This window comes from Lepidochelys olivacea (assembly GCF_965140295.1).
Source record: "Lepidochelys olivacea isolate rLepOli2 genome assembly, chromosome: 16".
Classification (NCBI taxonomy): domain Eukaryota; kingdom Metazoa; phylum Chordata; order Testudines; family Cheloniidae; genus Lepidochelys; species Lepidochelys olivacea.
In genome coordinates this window covers 14,550,837-14,570,889 of record NC_140426.1, presented here as the reverse complement: position 1 = coordinate 14,570,889, position 20,053 = coordinate 14,550,837, and the positions used below count along the sequence as shown (strand labels likewise).

General features: G+C 53.7%; 1 protein-coding gene across 4 annotated transcripts in view; it reads right to left on the bottom strand.

Annotated features, from left to right (window-relative positions):
- Positions 1–2,356: 2,356 nt before the first annotated feature.
- The window catches only part of AK1 (adenylate kinase 1), a 44,250-nt gene continuing 26,553 nt past the window's right edge, over positions 2,357–20,053 (bottom strand). For 3 of the 4 annotated variants that reach the window (XM_084650061.1, XM_084650064.1, XM_084650062.1), the window contains 6 exons: positions 17,265–17,307; positions 12,359–12,394; positions 10,998–11,161; positions 10,260–10,376; positions 4,417–4,608; positions 2,357–3,841 (listed from right to left, as the gene is read on the bottom strand). In XM_084650061.1, the coding sequence (XP_084506187.1) occupies positions 3,773–3,841; positions 4,417–4,608; positions 10,260–10,376; positions 10,998–11,161; positions 12,359–12,394; positions 17,265–17,307 (621 nt within the window). In that variant the 3' untranslated portion in view covers positions 2,357–3,772. Of the gene's footprint in view, positions 3,842–4,416; positions 4,609–10,259; positions 10,377–10,997; positions 11,162–12,358; positions 12,395–12,643; positions 12,819–17,264; positions 17,308–20,053 lie in introns of those variants that run through there. The other variant, XM_084650063.1, reaches the window with a different exon arrangement.

Here is a 20,053-nt window from a genome sequence, read left to right as displayed (position 1 = left end):
ACAGTGTGAATCCAAGCAGAGTTCAGTCCTGGCTCTATGGTTCAGGCAACGCTCGGAGTGCAGATTCTCTTCTTGCAGCCCCTTCTGAGAGCGGAGATCCCACAGTGCAACTGCCTAGGCCTTGAGACTAGGGCCGCCTTTCCCAAACTCCTCAACTGCATCAGCACACCCTTCCCCAGAGCTCCTGCCTGCAGGCACGCTGGCAAACACTTTACTGCTTCAGGGACATGGGCAGGTGAAGCACATAACACACTGGCTTTGCAAAAGGGATTTCTGAACCAATTAGCCAGCAGGGGAGAGACACAAACCCAAGCAAAATACAAAGCACCGGCACGCAAAGCCTTGCCTCAGTTTCCTCACCACTCGAGAATTCTTAGGCCTTTGGCTTCCAGGTCCCCTCCTCTGGGCCACACTTCTCCAGCTCATGGCTTCTCCTCCAAGCCTTGGCCTCTCTCTCTGACAGCTTCCTTCAGCCTTGGCTGGTCCCACAATCAAATGTCTCCTCTCCCTCCAAAATCCTGATCCCGTTGTTCCTCTCTCCTGCCCCAAGTTTCCTGTGTCTCTGTGACCCACCCAGGCCCTGCGTTTCTAAAGGGCTGTATAGACACATCTCTGTTCCCTCTCCTGGGCCAGTTCCATTCCTTCAGCCCCTAGCCCTCTGCAGAGAAGTTGAGAAAACTAGGTTTTTCTAGGAGGCAGTGACTCCTCTGCTCTGCCTGGGCAAGATCTAGCCAGGTGCTGATAGTCATTAATGACCAACCAGTTCATAAACAGACACCCAGCGCCACCCTCTGCCCCTTAGCATGAGGAGTGTGAGGGGACAGTACAGTCGTTGACAGCCCTAACAGACAGTTCATAAACTCAACTTCATAAGTTATACACTGGAAATTCCCCCAGTCATCACAATCCTCCGCTCCATTGGCCACCTGACACACACACACACACACACACACACACACCCCCCCAGCTGCTGCAGGAGGTGTTGCCTTTGATGGAATGTACCCCTGACGGGACGGGCGACATCCTTCCTGACTGACATTCCAGACGCATGCTGTGTCTGACTGATGCTTCTCAACAGCAGCCAGACTGGGCTTATTTGCTTGTCGCGGACCCACCGGTTGTTCCTGTTTGTGACCCAGACTCCAAGCTCTTGTATAACACGTCTAACATCTGAGCATGTTTTGCTGCTCATTTCCTTCCTCATCACCGTCTCAGCAACTTCTGTGCCTTCCAGACAATCTCTTTTCTCCCGACCTTGGATCTGCCCGGACCCTTGCTGGCTGATTGACGGCAACGTGATCTTCCCCTTTCTAGAAAGAACCTGATCCAAAGCCCTTTGAAGTCAAAGATCCCTGCTGACTTCAGTGGCCATTGGATCTTGCTCACAAAGGCCTCCTACTGATTCTTGTCCTTAGGAGGGTGGAGAAGTTCATGACCGTTGCTTCTCTGAGCATTTTGTGCACTGGCCCAGTGCACACCTATTCAAGCCCACTGACCCTGGAGTAGCAGCCCATGAGCCATGGGTACAGCAGTGCCAATGGGGCATGAAGCAGGACGAACTTGGCCCAGGAGGGTCCCCAAGCAATGGATCTGTTTGGTGCATTGGTTTGTCAACTGGGAGTCAAAATCACTTTCTGTCTTTTGGCCTTTCAAGTGTCCCTGGCTGAAAACACAGAGGCCACCAGAACTTCACCTTCACTCAGCATCTCTCACACCACACAGCCCTTCATAAAATCTCTGCCTCCTAAATACACTGATATTAATGGCACATTGTCCTGAGAGTGATAACTTGGTTCTCCTGGCCACCTTAGCTTGCCCGCATTGGAGAAGATGCCTCGCCCCATTGTAGAGAGGAAGGATGAGCTTGCAGGTAGGGCCCCGGCAACATAAAGGGGTGTCAGCTGCAGTTACACCCACTTTAAGGCTCCTTCTTGCCGCCCGAGCAGCGACAAGGGGTCTCTGTGTACGTGGGAAACAGATGTTTGGCTGGAGTTTGGCCAGGATACCAGGGGCCAATACCCCACTGGTGAAAAGTGCCACATGCCACAAGGGCACAGGACTGCAGGTTTCCATGGCAACTTGAAGATGGCACCACTCACTGTCCAGGACCCCCTAACATTATGCTGAGGGCCTTGCCTTGTGGAGGAGAACTATGGTACATTCCCATGTCCTGGGCTTTCCTCGGAGGTCTCCCATCCCAGTGGGGACGGGCCCTGCCCTGGCGAGAGCAGACAGGATCCGAGCCAGGGGTGTGAATTAGGACAGCAATGCAGTCCTCCCCGCAACTCCCTAGACACAGTTGGTATTGAATGGAGCGCGGTGAAAGTCAAATAAAGGCACAGCTCACACTGAGAAGCACTTTTCTGCCACGCTCTTTAATAACAATATGTCAGTGTACATTTGGGCAGCAGGGGCAACATGCCGCCTTTAAGACTTGGGGTGGGGGTGGAGTTGTTGCTTTTCATTCATAAATACTTTTGTTTGTAACCATTGTAAAAAAAATGAGGAAGAGAAGAGCTGCCACCAATGAGTGTGTGGGAGACAATGTGTGTGTGTGGAGAGGTGTGAAACGTGAGTGTGTGCGGGGCACGGGAGCCATAAAAAGCACAGTAAGACAGCGACCAAATGAGGCACAGTGTTCACATCACAGCCTTTTGGGATAGCCCCTAGGCTCAGGCAGGGCCCCTGGCCTTTGGTAACTCACCCAAAGCGCTAGACAGTCCTGGGAGAGTTGGGAAAAAGCAAGCGGAGAGGGGTTTCAGCAGAGATGCACTCCAGCCTCGAACGCCTTCTCTGGAGACAGAGCTACACAAAGGTACAGGGCAGCTGGACTCCAGGCTCCTGGAGAGACTATTCCCTTATGTTCTAAAGCAGCGGAAGATACCACCCCCGCAAACCCCGGGCTCTCTGCTGCTAATGCTGGGCTACTCTGCTGGCAGATGCTGGCTCTGTGCAGGCAGCATCACAGTGGGGAATGGAGCTCATCCCTGACCCCACCTGAGAGCTCACACCCCCAGCCGGAGCGCCCACCCCCTCCCACATCCCAGCCCACTGCTTCAGCCTACAAATGGATTTTATACACCCCCTGGGGGAATCTGTTCCTGCCCCAGGGCATCCCCTGCTTGGTGACTGCTCTCTCCCTGTGCTCACATCATGCAAGGAGAGTGGATGGGGTGGGGGTGGGGGGCGCTCAGCAATGGTGACACTAGTTGGTGTCTGGCTCTACAGGCACAAAGGGATTTTGCCCAGCCCTGGCTCAAATGGGGTTTTCTCTGCATTTGATTCAAATTCCCTCTGTGCCAGGCAGATTTTAAGACTCTCAACTGCATCCTCTGCTCAAAAGAGGGAGCAAGTTGCCTGCACTGTCAGAGAATCCTCCCCCTCCATGCAGGAGCAGATTCCCCTCTCCTCCTGCTGATGCCATGGAGTGGGATAAACAGGCCACTTCCTGCCTTTAATCAACCTCAGGGCGCAGTGGGGGGGGGGAGAATATCTGGAAAGAAAAACTCACTTCCTGTTACAGAAGAAAAAGATAAAGCCTGGACTCATTAAAGTGAATTTTACTGTGGCGAGAAGGGAAGGAGTCAAACACAATGTCCTTGAAATTTCCTCCACAGGGCTGTGTCCATGAAAACAGGATAAAGCCACTTCCGCTGTCTCTGCCATGGAGCTCAAATGGGGGCGGGGGGAATACTCGGGCTCTGGGGGTGGGAAAAGTGTGATGTTCTCTCTGGGTGGGAAGGGGTTAGAGGTGGGGGGTCCCTTTTGTGCTTTACTTCAGGGCATCCAGATGAGTGCAGACCTGTATGAACACGTCATCCACAGAGCCTTCTGCATTCAGCTGTAGGGGCAAAGGAGGAGAGCCAGTCAGGACAGGGCCATAGAGAAGCCCCTAGACTACATCCTGCATCGTGCAGCACCGCACAGGCCTGGGACAGCCCAGCTCTCAGATCTCCATGCTACCCAGAGGATCTACTCCTGGCAGGTGCAATGCCCTCAGAATCCATTCCACAGCGCCTGAGGCCTGTCTGGCTCTGGGGGGCACCGGGCCTGAGGCCTGTCTGCTCCGGGTTGCCAGGCCCAAGGCCTGGTTGGAAAGCCCTCTCTGCTGCTTCTCTTCCCTCCTCAGAGCCCCATCCCTCATTAGTTCTCCTCCCCTGCTTGTTGATCAATAGTAGCAGGGCGTGCTGACAGCCAACCTTGAATGTGGCTTGCTCTGGGATTTCCTCAGATCAGAGGCACCTGAGGGTGCATTCTGCCCCTTTAACTGCTGGGAAGCCCCAGACCATCTGAGACACAAGGACGGCAAGTGGCTCAGACCTGCCAAAACCCACAATGGACTCTGCAGAGTCTCAGCAGATGGGAAAGGGCCAGTTCCACCCCCACCCATCCCCAGTTGGCTTGTGGCCAACGTACCTTCCGGACGATCCCTCTTTTCTCGTAGAATGCGATGACCGGCTCAGTGGCCTTGTAGTAAGTGTCCAGGCGCTTCTTGATCGTCTCCTCATTGTCATCCACCCGCCCGCTGGTCTCACCCCGTTTCAACAAACGCTTGACCATGGTGTCCTTCCCTGCATCCACGTAGAGCAGCAGTGTTGGGGGGGCGATCTGTTGGGGAGGAGAACCAGGGAAACGTCCTTACCTATACAGACAGGCTTTGGCTTTACCAAGTTCATAGTTTCCTCCACTAGCCCTGCAGCATGATGACCCGAGGGGTGGGGGAGACTGTGCCCCGCGCCGTCACTGAATCACCCTGACATGGAGGAAGGGAAGGGAGAGCTGGGTCTGGAGCAGTCACCCTTTAGGGTGACCAGGTGTCTAGTTTTCAACAGGAACACCCGGTCAAAAAGGGATCCTGGAGGCTCCGGTCAGCACCGCTGACCAAGCCGTTCACTGTCCAGTTGTCAGCGCCAAGCAGTGGGGCTGGCAGGCTCCCTTCTAGCCTCCATGCTGCATGGCTCCCAGAAAGCAGCCGGCATTTCCCCCCTCCAGCTCCTATGTGTAGGGGCACCCAGGGGGCTCCCCATCCTGCCCCGCCCCAAGTGCTGTCCCCACAGCTCCCACTGGCCGGGAACCAAGGCCAATGGGAGCTGCAGGGGTGGTGCCTGCGGACAGGGCAGCATGCAGAGCTGCCTGTCCATGCCTCCGCTTAGGAGCCCGGAGGGGCGACATGCTGCTGCTTCTGGGAGCTGCTTGAGGTAAGAGCCACCAGGAGCCTGCATCCCTGAACCCCACAATGTCCCAACCCCCTACCCCAGCCCTGATCCATCTCCAACCCTCCAAACCCCTCGGTCCCAGCCCAGAGGACCCTCCAAACCCCAAATCCCCATCCCCACCACAGAGCCTGCAACCCCAGCCAAAGCCCTCACTCCCTTCACCGCACCCCAACCCCCTGTCCCAGCCCTGATCCCTCTCCCGTCCTCTGAACCCCTCATCCCTGACCCCACCCCAGAGCTCACACCCCCAGCCGGAGCCCTCACCCCCTCCCACATCCCAGACCACTGCTTCAGCCTGGAGCCCCCTCCCGCACTCTGATCTACTAATTTCTGGCCCCACCCCAGAGCCCACACCCCCAGCCGGAGCCCTCACCCCCTCCTGCACCTCAGCCCCCTGAGCCAGCCCAGTGAAAATGAGCGAGTGAGTGAGGGGGGCAGAGCGAGTGACAGAGGGAGGGGGGATGGAGTAAGAAGGGCGGGGCCTCTGGGAAGGGGCGTTGACTTCCGTCGAATTGTGGAAGTCAACGAATGGCTACGCAGGTGGTGTCGGAGAGAAGGCTTTGGATTCTTTGACCATGGGATGGTGTTCCAAGAAGGAGGAGTGCTAGGCAGAGATGGGCTCCACCTAATGAAGAGACGGAAGAGCATCTTCGCAAGCAGGCTGGCTAACCTAGTGAGGAGGGCTTTAAACTAGGTTCACCGGGGGAAGGAGACCAAAGCCCTGAGATAAGTGGGGAAGTGGGATACCGGGAGGAAGCACGAGCAGGAGCGTGTGAGAGAGCGGGGTCCTGCCTCATACTGAGAAAGAGGGACAATCAGCGAGTTATCTCAAGTGCCTATACACAAATGCATGAAGCCTGGGAAACAAGCAGGGAGAACTGGGAGTCCTGGCACAGTCAAGGAATTATGATGTGATTGGAATAACAGAGACTTGGTGGGATAACTCACATGACTGGAGTACTGTCATGAATGGATATAAACTGTTCAGGAAGGACAGGCAGGGCAGAAAAGGTGGGGGAGTTGCATCGTATGTAAGGGAGCAGTTTGACTGCTCAGAGCTCAAGTATGAAACTGCAGAAAAACCTGAGAGTCTCTGGATTAAGTTTAGAAGTGTGAGCAACAAGGGTGATGTCGTGGTGAGAGTCTGCTATAGACCACGAGGCTTTCTTCCGGCAACTCACGGAAGTTACTAGATCGCAGGCCCCAGTTCTCATGGGAGACTTCAATCACCCTGATATCTGCTGGGAGAGCAATACAGTGGTGCACAGACAATCCAGGAAGTTTTTGGAAAGTGTAGGGGACAATTTCCTGGTGCAAGTGCTGGAGGAACCAACTAGGGGCAGAGCTCTTCTTGACCTGCTTTTCACAAACCAGGAAGAATTAGTAGGGGACGCTAAAGTGGATGGGAACCTGGGAGGCAGTGACCATGAGATGGTCGAGTTCAGGATCCTGACACAGGGAAGAAAGGAGAGCAGCAGAATACGGACCCTGGATTTCAGAAAAGCAGACTTTGAGTCCCTCAGGGAACTGACGGGCAGGATCCCCTGGGAGAATAACATGAGGGGGAAAGGAGTCCAGGAGAACTGGCTGTATTTTAAAGAATCCTTACTGAGGTTACAGGGACAAACCATCCCGATGTGTAGAAAGAATAGTAAATATGGCAGGTGACCAGCTTGGCTTAACAGTGAAATCCTTGCTGATCTTGAACACAAAAAAGAAGCTTACAAGAAGTGGAAGATTGGACAAATGACCAGGGAAGAGTATAAAAATATTGTTCGGGGATGCAGGAGTGAAATCAGGAAGGCCAAACCACACTTGGAGTTGCAGCTAGCAAGAGATGTTAAGAGTAACAAGAAGGGTTTCTTCGGGTATGTTAGCAACAAGAAGAAAGTCAAGGAAAGTGTGGGCCCCTTACTGAATGAGGGAGGCAACCTAGTGACAGAGGATGTGGAAAAAGCTAATGTACTCAGTGCTTTTTTTGCCTCTGTCTTCATGAACAAGGTCAGCTCCCAGACTACTGCACTGGGCAGCACAGCATGGGGAGGAGGTGACCAGCCCTCTGTGGAGAAAGAAGTGGTTCAGGACTATTTAGAAAAGCTGGACGAGCACAAGTCCATGGGGCCGGATGCGCTGCATCCGAGAGCGCTAAAGGAGTTGGCAGATGTGATTGCAGAGCCATTGGACATTATCTTTGAAAACTCATGGCGATCGGGGGAAGTCCCGGACGATTGGAAAAAGGCTAATGTAGTGCCCATCTTTAAAAAAAGGGAAGGAGGAGGATCCTGGGAACTACAAGCCAGTCAGCCTCACCTCAGTCCCTGGAAAAAGAGGGACTTTTTCCCTCTTGGAAATGGAGCAGGTCCTCAAGGAATCAATTCTGAAGCACTTAGAAGAGAGGAAAGTGATCAGGAACAGTCAGCATGGATTCACAAAGGGCAAGTCATGCCTGACTATTCTAATTGCGTTCTATGACGAGATAACTGGCTCGGTGGATGAGGGGAAAGCTGTGGACGTGTTGTTCCTTGACTTTAGCAAAGCTTTTGACACCGTCTCCCACAGTATTCTTGCCAGCAAGTTAAAGAACTATGGGCTGGATGAATGGACTATAAGGTGGATAGAAAGTTGGCTAGATTGTCGGGCTCAACGGGTAGTGATCAATGGCTCCATGTCTAGTTGGCATCCAGGATCAAGTGGAGTGCCCCAAGGATCGGTCCTGGGGCTGGTTTTGTTCAATAACTTCATAAATGATCTGGAGGATGGTGTGGATTGCACCCTCAGCAAGTTTGCAGATGACACTAAACTGGGGGGAGAGGTAGATACGCTGCAGGGTAGGGATAGGATACAGAGGGACCGAGACAAATTAGGGGATTGGGCCAAAATGGATGAGGTTCAACAAGGACAAGTGCAGAGTCCTGCACTTAGGACGGAAGAATCCCATGCTACAGACTAGGGACTGAATGGCTTGGCAGCAGTTCTGCGGAAAAGGACCTAGGGGTTACAGTGGACGAGAAGCTGGATATGAGTCAACAGTGTGCCCTTGTTGCCAAGAAGGCCAATGGCATTTGGGATGTATAAGTAGGGGCATTGCCAGCAGATCGAGGGACATGATCGTTCCCCTCTATTCGACACTGGTAAGGCCTCATCTGGAGTACTGTGTCCAGTTTTGGGCCCCACAGTACAAGAAGGATGTGGAAAAATTGGAAAGAGTCCAGCGAAGGGCAACAAAAATTATTAGGGGACTGGAACACATGAGTTATGAGGAGAGGCTGAGGGAACTGGGATTGTTTAGTCTGCAGAAGAGAAAAACGAGGGGGGATTTGATAGCTGCTTTCAACTACCTGAAAGGGGGTTCCAAAGAGGATGGATTTAGACTGTTCTCAGTGGTAGCTGATGACAGACAAAGGAGTAATGGTCTCAAGTTGCAGTGGGGGAGGTTTAGGTTGGATATTAGGAAAAACTTTTTCACTAGGAGGGTGATGAAACACTGGAATGAGTTACCTAGGGAGGTGGTGGAATCTCCTTCCTTAGAAGTTTTTAAGGTCAGGCTTGACAAAGCCCTGACTGGGATGATTTAGCTGGGGATTGGTCCTGCTTTGAGCAGGGGGTTGGACTAGATGACCTCCTGAGGTCCCTTCCAACCCTGATATTCTATGATTCTATGACAGGGGCCGGGGCAAGGGTGTTCGGTTTTGTGCGAGTAAAAAGTTGGCAACCCTATCACCCCACCACTCTGACCCCGTGCAGACGAGGGTCAGGACTGTTACCCCAGTGTGCACCAACATACATGCCCTCACACCAACCATCCCATGGCAATCAGGTTGGGGGTAACTTGGATTTTCCGGGCACTGGGTGACTGTAGCTCACGAAAGCTCATGCTCAAATAAATTGGTTAGTCTCTAAGGTGCCACAAGTCCTCCTTTTCTTTTTGCGAATACAGACTAACACGGCTGTTACTCTGAAACCTCTAATAGCTGGCTCTGTCTTTGCTCTGGAGCACGCTACTGCATATGTGCCAGGGGCACACTGAGCCTCCGTTTGCTTGTTACTTTGCACATGTTCATTAGCCCAGGCCATTTACCACCCTGACTTGTAGGTTCATCCCAGGCCACAGCCTGCTAAAAAGGATCCTTCCTCTTCAATTGTTTTTTCCAGCTGTTTCTATGGAGCAACCATTGCGCCACCTTGTGCCAGTCCCACGTATTACAGCCAGGGATCACTCCAACGCAGGTACCTTCCTCTCTCACAAGTTTTCTCCCCAGCCTCTCCAGGCCTGCACTAGCAGGGTTACAGTTTCCCTGGAGCAGACAGTAAAACCTGCTCCTAGGCAGCACACGGAACAGCCTTCCTGCTCTAACCCCATTAACAATACCATCATATACAACCTTGCACTCCAGACACCTTCAGGGTGTTTAAGGGGCTCACTGCAGCCACCTCTCAGGTGGAGCATGACAGTTATTTACCAGCATGCAGCAACCCTACCTCAGCAGTTCAGGATGGGAAGGAAAGACGAATCTGACACTCAGTTGAACATGACTGGGTAACTGGGGGAGGCAGAACGTAATTACTCAAGTTAAGCTGGGACAAAACCTGTTCTACAGAAAATAGCAGTGATCCAGACCTTGGCTCGACATCACAACCTAAAGATGGTGCCTCCAGCAGCAGATGAGATGGTCTGCCCCAATGAATCGACCCCACCACTTCCCCATTTCTAGGGTCGCCCTATCCAGCCATCGAGCAATCCCACCACGCTGAGTTTGTGACAAAACTACCACAGGTGTGGGTGTGATGTCCAGTGTTTGGGGGCAAGGGGTGAGAAGACACTGCTGGTACTGCTGTCTACACTCACTGTTTGTGTCTCTCCCCTGGGGAGCGTATCCCTTTTCTGCCCCACTGAACAGCTGCCCAGCCCCTGCTCTGCTCTCTAGGGTGGCTCTGGTTCTGCTTGACAAGCTTTTAGTGCAAATGGTAGCACGCTCAGTCAGGGTTGTGCCAAGTGGATGGCCCTCCCAACGGCATTGGAGCCTCTGCCACCCCCTTCCTCACCTTCTTCTCAAACTCCACACCTTGCTTCACCTCTCGGGGGTAGCCGTCAATCAGGAATCCCTTGGAGACATCTGCCTTGGCCACCATGGCGTCTCGCAGCATATCAAGCACCGTGTCCTGAGGGGAGGGGAAACGTAGGTGTTTTAGGTCACAGTTAGGGACAGCGCTTTCAGTTCCAGCTAGCTGGCAGCTTTGCAGACTCTCCCGCAGTCGCTGGGCTCCCCTTCCCTATGAGCAGCCCTACCTCTTAGTGAAAAGCCACAGGAGCATCAATGTTTGTCCTCGATCACACCAACAGACAGATCCTTTTGCAGGATCCAGGGACCATATGCAGCTCCTGTCTCACCAGAGGAGGCACAGCAAGCAGCGGCTGCTCACCGTGGTCTCTGGGCACCAACACCCACAGACATGGAGCTTGTCCTCCCCCATTTTATGCCCTAACTTGCTCCCCTCCCCAGCTGCCAGAGCACTTTCTCCCTGCTGCTGCCAGGAGCGACCAGACTCCTGGGAAGCCAGGTCCATAAGCCATCCCCTAAGAGCTGGGAAAGAGGTGCCCCAACAGTGGCCCTTCCATGCACCTGCCTCAGCTCCCCACAATGCACTGCAGCCAGGAAAGCAGGTGGCCTGAGATGGCCTCCGCATCAGGTTCTCACACGCCAGCATGGGTAGCTGGAAATGTGCCAGGATGTAACGCTTTAAGACCCACTTCCTTCCACTGCAAAAACGGCCCAGACTCACCAGGGGCACCAGCTCTCCCTTCTCCATGATGGCAGAGAGCTTCTTGCCTCTCTCTGAGCCAGAGTTGACCTCTGCTCTCAGGAGGTCTCCAGTGGACAGGTGGGTGTAGCCATACTTCTGGACAATCTTCTCACATTGGGTCCCTTTCCCTGAGCCGGGCCCACCTGCAATTCACACAAGGACAAGGCCCAGATTCAAAACACAGAAGGGGGAGGATGGGAAAAGAGCTTGGGTGCTTCCGAGGCAAAAATCCCACCTAGCAACAGCCCTGTTTCATCCTCCTCTTTGTTCTTACTTACTAGGAGCCTCTGCACACAATGGGGACCTTAGGTAAGGAGTTCAGGGCTCCTGCTGGGCTCCGAGCCCTCTGCCCCAGGCAGCACAACCAGCTCTGGGGAGATTATTATGATCTCATCAACAGGTCAGCGTGAAGCAAAACAGGCAGCAGCTGAACCCCAAAGCCAGGAAGCTCCTGTCTTTGTGTCTCTATCGCTAGTGACAAAAGGTGGGCGGCGGGGAGAGAAACAGAGATACCCGCAGAACTGCCTCCACAGGACATGGATCCACATTTCCCCCACAAAGCGCCCGTGTGTCTTTGAAAGCAGCTGCCCAGGATGTCACCCGAAATCTGTGGCTCAGCTGCCACTTCAAACCTAGCCCAAGCTGGGACTTTGCTTGGTGGCCTACATGAATAAAAGGGGCCGGGGGGCGGGGGGGGGTGTCACTGTGTGTCCGATGCATCGGATAGTCTCAGCAGAGAGAAGCAAAGGACTGAATAGGCCCTGGAGACTGTGCCCCCACTCATGCCTCCAGAGGTGGCTCCTCCAGGTGAGGTGGAGGAAGGCAGGTTGTGGAAGCTCTCCCCTAAGCTGTACCTGATCTGGGGGTAATTAGAGGCCTTCAGGGCACCCTCCCCAACAACACCAAAAGCAAAGGTGGCAAGCGCCCACAGGCCCTCTATTCCGTCTCGGTGCCACAGCAGGGCGCTCTCTATTGCCCACTCCCATGTATTCTGTCCAGTCTGGTTTTGGATGATAGCCACGACTTCCCTTTGGAGGCCAGGGCAAACATTTGCAGACATGGCTAGTGATTTTTAGAGCACAACTTAGGACACCTTAAAGGCACCTGATGACCCGAAAGCTCCGAGCACCTGCCTGCTGAAAATCAAACCCCTTTACAGGATCTCAGGTTGGCCCCCTGAAATCCCAGGTCTCTTTGAAAACTTCAGCTTAAAATTTGAAGGACAGGGTCCCATGTCACAGCCCCATGAGCTCAGTGGATGTGGCTTTAGGTAACCGAGCCAGGACTGAAAGCGCCGCTCACGACTCCTCAGCTTTTCACTGAGCCCATCGCTGACTTACCCACCACGAAGATGATTTTGCTGTTCTTCAGTTTTTCTGTGGGAGAAGGAAAAGCAGAGAAGAGGATTAGTCCGAGAGCGAGTGAGCGATCGCAGGAAGGAAACCTCCCCCGAGCCGGGACAAATCCCTCTCGACCACTTCCCCAGGGGATCTGCCTGGAGGAGGGAACTTGGCAACCAGCCCCAGTTCCCCGGGGATAAATGGGAGCAGAACACGGTCAGCAGTGGGCCGTTCGTTTGGTGGCTTCATGGCAGGCGATATGGGGACATTGCCCCCCCAGGGTACCTTTGCCAGCCTTTTCCGCTGAGGCAGCCAGGCAGGAGCACTCTGTCCCCATCTCTCCGACTTGCTGGCTCCTGCTCTCCTCTGTTCCCCCTCTTCTTGCCAAGCAGTTTCTGCTCAGCACATTTTGATGCCTGAGCCAGCGGCTGGCCTCCCTTCAGGGCTGGGCCAGGCTGGAGCCTTGTGGTCAGGGCTAACACACATTGCCAGGGAGACGGTTGCTAGGATATGGCAGGAGCCAAGCCTCAGCCACATCACAGAAGCCAGTGGGCAAAGATTCTGATCTCAGTCAATCTGGAGTGACCCCATGGGGGGCTGGTGTAAATGGGCTCAGACAGCAGCTCTTGGCGGTACCTCTCACGGAACAGCCTTATACCGTGGAACCCGACAGCCATGAGCCCCCACAACATGGCGCCCACACCAATGCCACCCAGGACCCATCCTCTAGCACTGAGCTGTAGCTTTTGATGTATATATAAGGATAGGGGAGAAAGTGGTAGGACATCCCAGGTTCCCCAGGCACACAAGGCAGGGCACTGGGTGGCATCCATCTTCCTTCTGACCGGGAGGATGGCTTCCTCTTGGCCTCTGCCCCACCGCCTCAGATGCCTCCAGAGAGAGGACCAAATTCATCCCTGGTGTAACTCAGCTGGCTTCACTGGAGCTACACCAGGGAGGGATTTGGCCCACTGTAAGTAAGCTCAAAATCCGAGGGCCCCCAGTGAGACAAGGAGACTAAGGAATCAAACAGCGAGTCAGGGCCTCAGCCCTTTGAGAAAGGCATGGGCCATGGGACGAAACAGGCGGGTGCTTCCTTCTAGGGAGGGGAGAAGCTCCTTCAGCCTGTGGCGATTGACATCTCCCCCTTTAGCGCCCGCACCATTACAAAACCTAAGGGTGATTCACCTCTCTCCCGGGACACGCTCCCTCCCCAGAGGCTCACGTCCGTGGCCTGGCAGGTGCTTCACAAACTCTGACCCCTCGCAGACATCACTGTCTCCCATCTGCCCCAGCCAATGCCTCCACAAGCTCTGCTGAGCCAGCCACTCCAATTCCAGATCTTCCACCTGCTCCAGTCGCCCCATCACAGCCTCTGTGCCCACCTCTTGCACAAGCCCATCATCTCTGATATTCCCACCCGCCATGGTATGTCCACCCGCGGACATGCCCACTATTTCCGACACGCATTCCCCTTTTCCTTGCCCACCCTCTCTGGCCATTAAACTCTCTGTGTGAAATCCTGCTGCCAGTTACACCAATATAAAGCTGGAGTAACTGCACAGGTGTACACACAGTCAGGGGCTGTGAAGCACCACTTAAAGTGTGTGGGTGGGGGGAACAGATTTACGCCACACCCCTGCCTAGCCCTCTCTTCCCTTCTCAGGTGCCCCCTGCACCAGCAGCCTGACCCTCCCACCCCCCGGCTCATGAGCCCCTACACCCATCCCCTCCATATTTGAATGCGTGGTGTTGTGGTGGGTGGGAGCTTCAGTGTCACTCTGGTTTGGCCTGGCCAAAAAGTGGTCAGGCCGATGGCCTAGACGACTCCCCCAGCCTATGCACAGAGTTACTCTAGCTTTACACCAGTGTGACTGAGAGCAGAATCTGGCCCCCATGCCACGCACAACAGCAAATATTACGCTGGATTAGCACCAGGAGGGCCGGCTCACTTGCATTTGGCCGCAGCTATAAATCCCCACCCAGGAAAGAATCTCCTCCAAAAAGCCAGAGTGACAAGAGAGATGCAACCATTGACCCTCTCAGAAAAGTTGCAACCTCAGTGTCCCAACTGCCCCCCTCCCCCAATTCACATTGGGCCAACATCCCAGCTCCACAACCGAGAGGTTCCCTCAGCGTCACAATCATTCTGGGAGTGGGCAATTTAATTCGAAGTCACCATTAATTCCAGTGCCTGGAGCTGATAGGGAGCTCCTCTCCCCAGGTACAGTACGCTGGAACATTTTCAAAGCTGGGTGAATGGTCCTGTCTCAAGTGTCGCAAGGACAAGGCAGAAGTACTAAAAATAAAGGAAGGTGTTCTCAGAGCTGGCTGTGGCTTGGAGTCTGCAGCTCCCAGCAATAAGAGGTCTTCTGATTGCAGCCTTCTAAAATTACACCTCCGAGCAGACGGGGAACAGGGTGGCCTTTGGCAGTTAAGATGCTTTCTGATCACGTTGGCAGATGAGATCTGACTGTGCCAAGGAGCTCATGCAGAGAAAGGCAGAGCCATGGTTGCAAGCACTGTCTGAGACTCTGCGGGACTGCGTGTGGTTGGCTCACTATAAAAGCAATTTTCCCTCTCTTGGTATTTACACCTCCTCATCAATTGTTGGGAGTGGACCACATACACCCTGACTAAATTGGCCTTGAACACTGGTTCTCCACTTGCAAGGTAGAACTCCTTTCTCTTCATGTGCCAATATATATTTATGCCCATTTCTGTAATTTTTATTCCATGCATCTGAAGAAATGGGTTTTTTACCCACGAAAGCTTATGCCCTAATAAATCTGTTAGTCTTTAAGGTGCCACAGGACTCCTCATTGTTTTTGTCTGAGACACTGGGGATGTTCTTCAGGAATTGGAGCAAAACTGGGAATGGAGAAAAGGCTGTTTGGTAGTTAGGGCACTGCACAGGGAGCCAGAGGACGGGGTTAAATTCCTGGCTCTGTCACAGATTTGCACTATGGATAACATTTGCAAAAATGCTCAAGTGACTTAGAAACTTAAGTCCCACATTTTCAAAGGCTCTGTCTACACTTCAAATCCTACAGCAGAGACACTCACTACAGTGATGGGCGGGGTTCTCCCACTGGTGTAGCTGACGGAGGGCATTCTTTCTAGCAATGTCTACATCGGGGTGAGGTCAGTATAGCTGCATCTCTCAGGGGGGTGGATTTTTCACATCCTCAAGAGACATAGTTATGCTGATGTAAGTTCCCAGCGTAGACCAGCCCAAAGTGGTTTCCAAACGTAGCAGCCTCAAGTCTCACTGAAAGCCAACGCTTTTGAAAATGGGACTTGAGTATATTTGAAAATTGTTATTCCTTACTCCCTTTGTGCCACAGTTCCCACCTATCAAACAGGGATAATACTTCACCACCCACTAGGGAGGCTGTAAGGATATATTCAGAGCCCATGGCAATGGGAGCCAAAGACAGAGGTGTACAGACAGGGGATTGGCTCTCGGTTGTATAGCCTGTCACTGGCTCAGGTTGGTAGTAATGAAGTCGTCACAGAATCATAGAAGATTAGGGTTGGAAGAGACCTCAGGAGGTCATCTAGTCCAACCCCCTGCTCAAAGCAGGACCAACCCCAACTAAATCAACCCAGCCAGGGCTTTGTCAAGCCGGGCCTTAAAAACCAATAAGGATGAAGATTCCACCACCTTCCTGGGTGACCCATTCCAGTGCTTCACCACCCTCCTAGTGAAATAGTTTTTCCTAATATCCAACCTAGACCTCCCCCACTGCAACTTGAGACCATTTCTCCTTGTTCTGTCATCTGCCACCACTGAGAACAGCCTAGCTCCATCCTCTTTGGAACCCCCCCTTCAGGTAGTTGAAGGCTGCTACCAAATCCCCCCTCACTCTTCTCTTCTGCAGACTAACAATCCCATTTCCCTCAGCCTCTCCTCATATATCATGTGCCCCAGCCCCCTAGTCATTTCCGTTGCCCTCCACTGGACTCTTTCCAATATGTCCACATCCTTTCTGTAGTGGGGGCCCAAAACTGGATGCAATATTCCAGATGTGGCCTCATCAGTGCTGAATAGAGGGGAATAATCACTTCCCTGATCATCTGATGGCTCTTCTCCGGTCTGGGAGAAACAAGCTGAGTGGTTCTCAGTCCAGTTGCTAGTGAACAAGTGCCAGCATCACAAAAACCACCCTCATAACCAGCACTAATCGGCAACCTTGGCAGTAGTGATGCCAAGGACTGACTGAGGGCCATGGAGACTGAACTCCCCTCTCGGCCCTAGAAATGGTCCCTGCAGGCCAGTGCTGAGGTCTCACGGCAGGACAGGGTGGGGACACCAGGGACGTACTGCTGCTGCCAGGGCCGTGTCCCTTAGTCACTAGGGCTGTTATTCTGTGTTTACAGAGCAGAGAGCAACCCACTGCCTCCAGGCTAGAGCAGGTGAAGACCCAGGTGAAACCCAAAGAGGAGAGAGGGAGAGGGGGAACACCCTGACAGCTGCGAGCCCTCATACTGGGCTCAAGTGCAAGGACCGCGCATGGATGCTGCCAGCCAGGACCAATTGTCCAAGGGAGGTGCCTTAGTTCTTTCCGGCTCCTGATCCTTGCAGCATGCATGAGCCTTGCATTTCCGCTGTTCTGGGCTGGCAGGGAGATGAGTGGAAAAGAGGAAGAGAACCAAGGAAGGACACAAGGTTTCTAAAAGGGGATAACGCAACAACAGAACCTGAGCCTGGTTAGCAGAGATGGCCCTGAGCCAGAACTCTGGATCCAACATCCCTCCCCTCCCCCAGCCATACCCTGGATCTGCACTTGGGGGCTCAGGCCCATTGCTATGGGCTTAGACAACTGGATGTAGCCTTAGTAAGATGGAGACAGATGCGTGGAGAGAAGGAGCCACGCCCAAGCCAGGGAAAGGGAGCTCTCACCTGTTGCCATCCTCAGAAGATCTGGGCAAAGAAGCTCTTCAGTCTGAAAGGAAACAGAACTCCTGGTTAGACAGTGCAGGAGGGCCTGGGGGGTCAGCTATGGGCTTTAGGAAGGGGCTGGTTTGGCCTTCAGAAACAGCCCCAGTCCCTTTCCTCCTGAGGCTAAGTAGTCCTTAATGCTTCCCAGGGCCCATGCTCCCCCTTAGCTCACTGGGTTTCAATCTCTTCCCACCTCTCAAATACATTTCCTAGAAAATGGAAGAAGGTGATTCCCACTGTTTGCTCAGCTGCCAGTATCTTGGAGCAGAGGAACACGCCAGCTCCCCTGCACACACATGGCTACCCACACACGAATGGCACAGGCCCACAAACACAGCACCCTAGTAACTGCTCCCTTGTTCTGTTCTAGTGAGTGACTGACAGGGCTGGGGACAGAGGTGCAGGTTCCTGAGGCTCCCAGGCTGGTTGGCAATCAGGCACCTACTTACTGGAAGCTGGTGCATTTGAAGACATGTCCGAAGACTTCAGAGGAGGAGGCCCCAACCTCCCCTGCAGCTCAGAAGGCTCTCAGCCTGTAGCCCGTTCTAGCATAGCGGTTCTGAACCAACAGTCCCATTACCTGATGGACACGGACACTTCAGAGCCTTCCTCTAGATGCTTTCTGCTACCCGGTCTGATCCAGAGAACAGCAGTCCCCCAGCCACCTGGGAGTGCCTCAGTGCCTATGGCACGTCACTGTGACAACCAGCCCTTCCTGCCTCCTCTTCCACCCAGGGAGGGAGAGAAAAAGCAAGAGAGAAAACACAGGAGACAAAACCCACCCGAGACAGGAATCGTGAGATAGATTCTGAGCAGCGAGAAATCAGAGAGCCAGAGATGGGCACTGGGACAGACCCCGTCAGTCAGACCTGGTCACCAGCCCGGCTGATCCAGTCCTGCCTGTCACAGCAGCAGCACTTGGTGTCGGAGCCTAGCGGCTGCCTTTGTATGTTTCATAAGCGTTGCTTCGGTGACAGCGGGAGCTCAGGGGATGAAGAAGCATCCTACAGAACCTGTTCCAGCCTCGTGACCCAGGGCTTAGTGCACCGCCCCAGCAGGCAAGAGGCCTGGGTTTGAGCCAACTGGATCACCAGCACACCCTGCTCCTTGGAGGGCAGGTGGAGAGCCTTGCTTTGGCCACTGGGGGGCGCTCCCACCCCCCCTTGTTCCTGCTCCCTCTTCTCCAGCCCCATTTCCTCCCCCCCCATGGGATGCAGGGCCACCCTCAGCCAGGCGGTCAGGTCTCTTCTCCTGGGCACTGCACTTTGGTCTGGTGCTCTGGTGAAGATTTGGCATAACTAGCAGTCAGTGCTTAGACTCTGCTATGGGCCCAGCTGGGAGCCCTGAGCCATGTCTCCAGGGCAGCAGGCAGATTCCACTGTGCAGCGTTTGCCTGAGGGACTAGCTGCTCTCAAGCTGAGTTTGGGGGTGGAAACTAAGAGGGTGACGGGTGCTTTGACTCGCTGGAGTGAAGTGGGGAAAACTGGGGCATCTGGAATAGCTTGGGGCGGAGGGGATACGAAGTGCGAGTTTAGCCTTCTTCTTCCTTAGACAGATTAAAGGAAGAGCATTGGACATTCCCCCCTGGAGTCTCCAAAGTCTCCCGGAGCTGGAGCGCTCCAAGCCAGTGGCATGCAAGGGGAGCTCTTGGAGGAAGAGCTTTAGATAAAGCCTAGCCACAGAGTTTGATTAATGAATGATGAACTCCTCTCCCTGGCACAGTGTCATTGCACTCAACCCAATGGGGTCACAACGGCACAGGAGGGGTTGTGGGTGCGAGTGCATGTACATAGACCTTCCCTGCTGGGTTCTCTACATACTCATCCCAGAGGGTTTGCTATGAGGCAAGAACCAAGTTGACAGTAATATTGCATCTCCGTGGGCCTGCTGTTTACAGGGTAGGAATCAAGAGGGGCAGAAAAGCAGGGTAACAGGACCCCTTTAAAATTTACTACTGTGACATTGTAGAGGGAGTTTGGGGTGACACCCCCTTAGCCCTGAGTACTGGACACACATGATCGTGGGGGCAGCTGAGGGCTGCATTATTCAGTACGTTTCCCCACTAGAAGAGAGACCCCAAATTCCCTTCCAATGCTCAGCTGTACGTCTGCCTTGACACGATCAGTCCCATTTGGGGCTGTCTTGCATCCCCTCCCCTCACTTTGTGACCACAGGTTTAGTTGATCCCAAAAGTCAGCTGCATCCTCAAGACGACAAAGTCATGCTGCTGAGGTCCATAGCAAGCCTCACCCAGCCCTGCCCGGCTAGGGTGGGGCAGTGGCTCGGGGCTCCAGCAGAAATGGAGAGACCTGGTTGCCTTCACGGAGCCCCAGAAGCTGGAACATGCAGATGTTTCTCATGCACCTTTATCTAACTCAGCCCTCCCTTCCCCACAAGTAGCCAGCCATGATTCCAGGCCCCCCCGCCCCCATTCCCTTGATATCTTCAGCAACTGACAGTGCACATCCGCCATGCTGACTCCCTAGGGGGGAGGGCAGTTTACCTCGATTCACAGACTCCAAGGTCAGAAGGGACCCTTGTGGTCATTGAGGCTGACCTCCTGTGTAACACAGGCCAGAGAACTTCCCCCAAATAATTCCTAGTGCGGATCCTTTAGCAAAACAGACAGTCTCGATTTTAAAATTGCCGGTAATGGAGAATCCAACAGGACCCTTGGTAAATTGTTCCCCATCCTCCAGGGCTCACAGAGAATCCTGGCAATGTAGGGCTAGAAAGGGACCTCAAGAGGT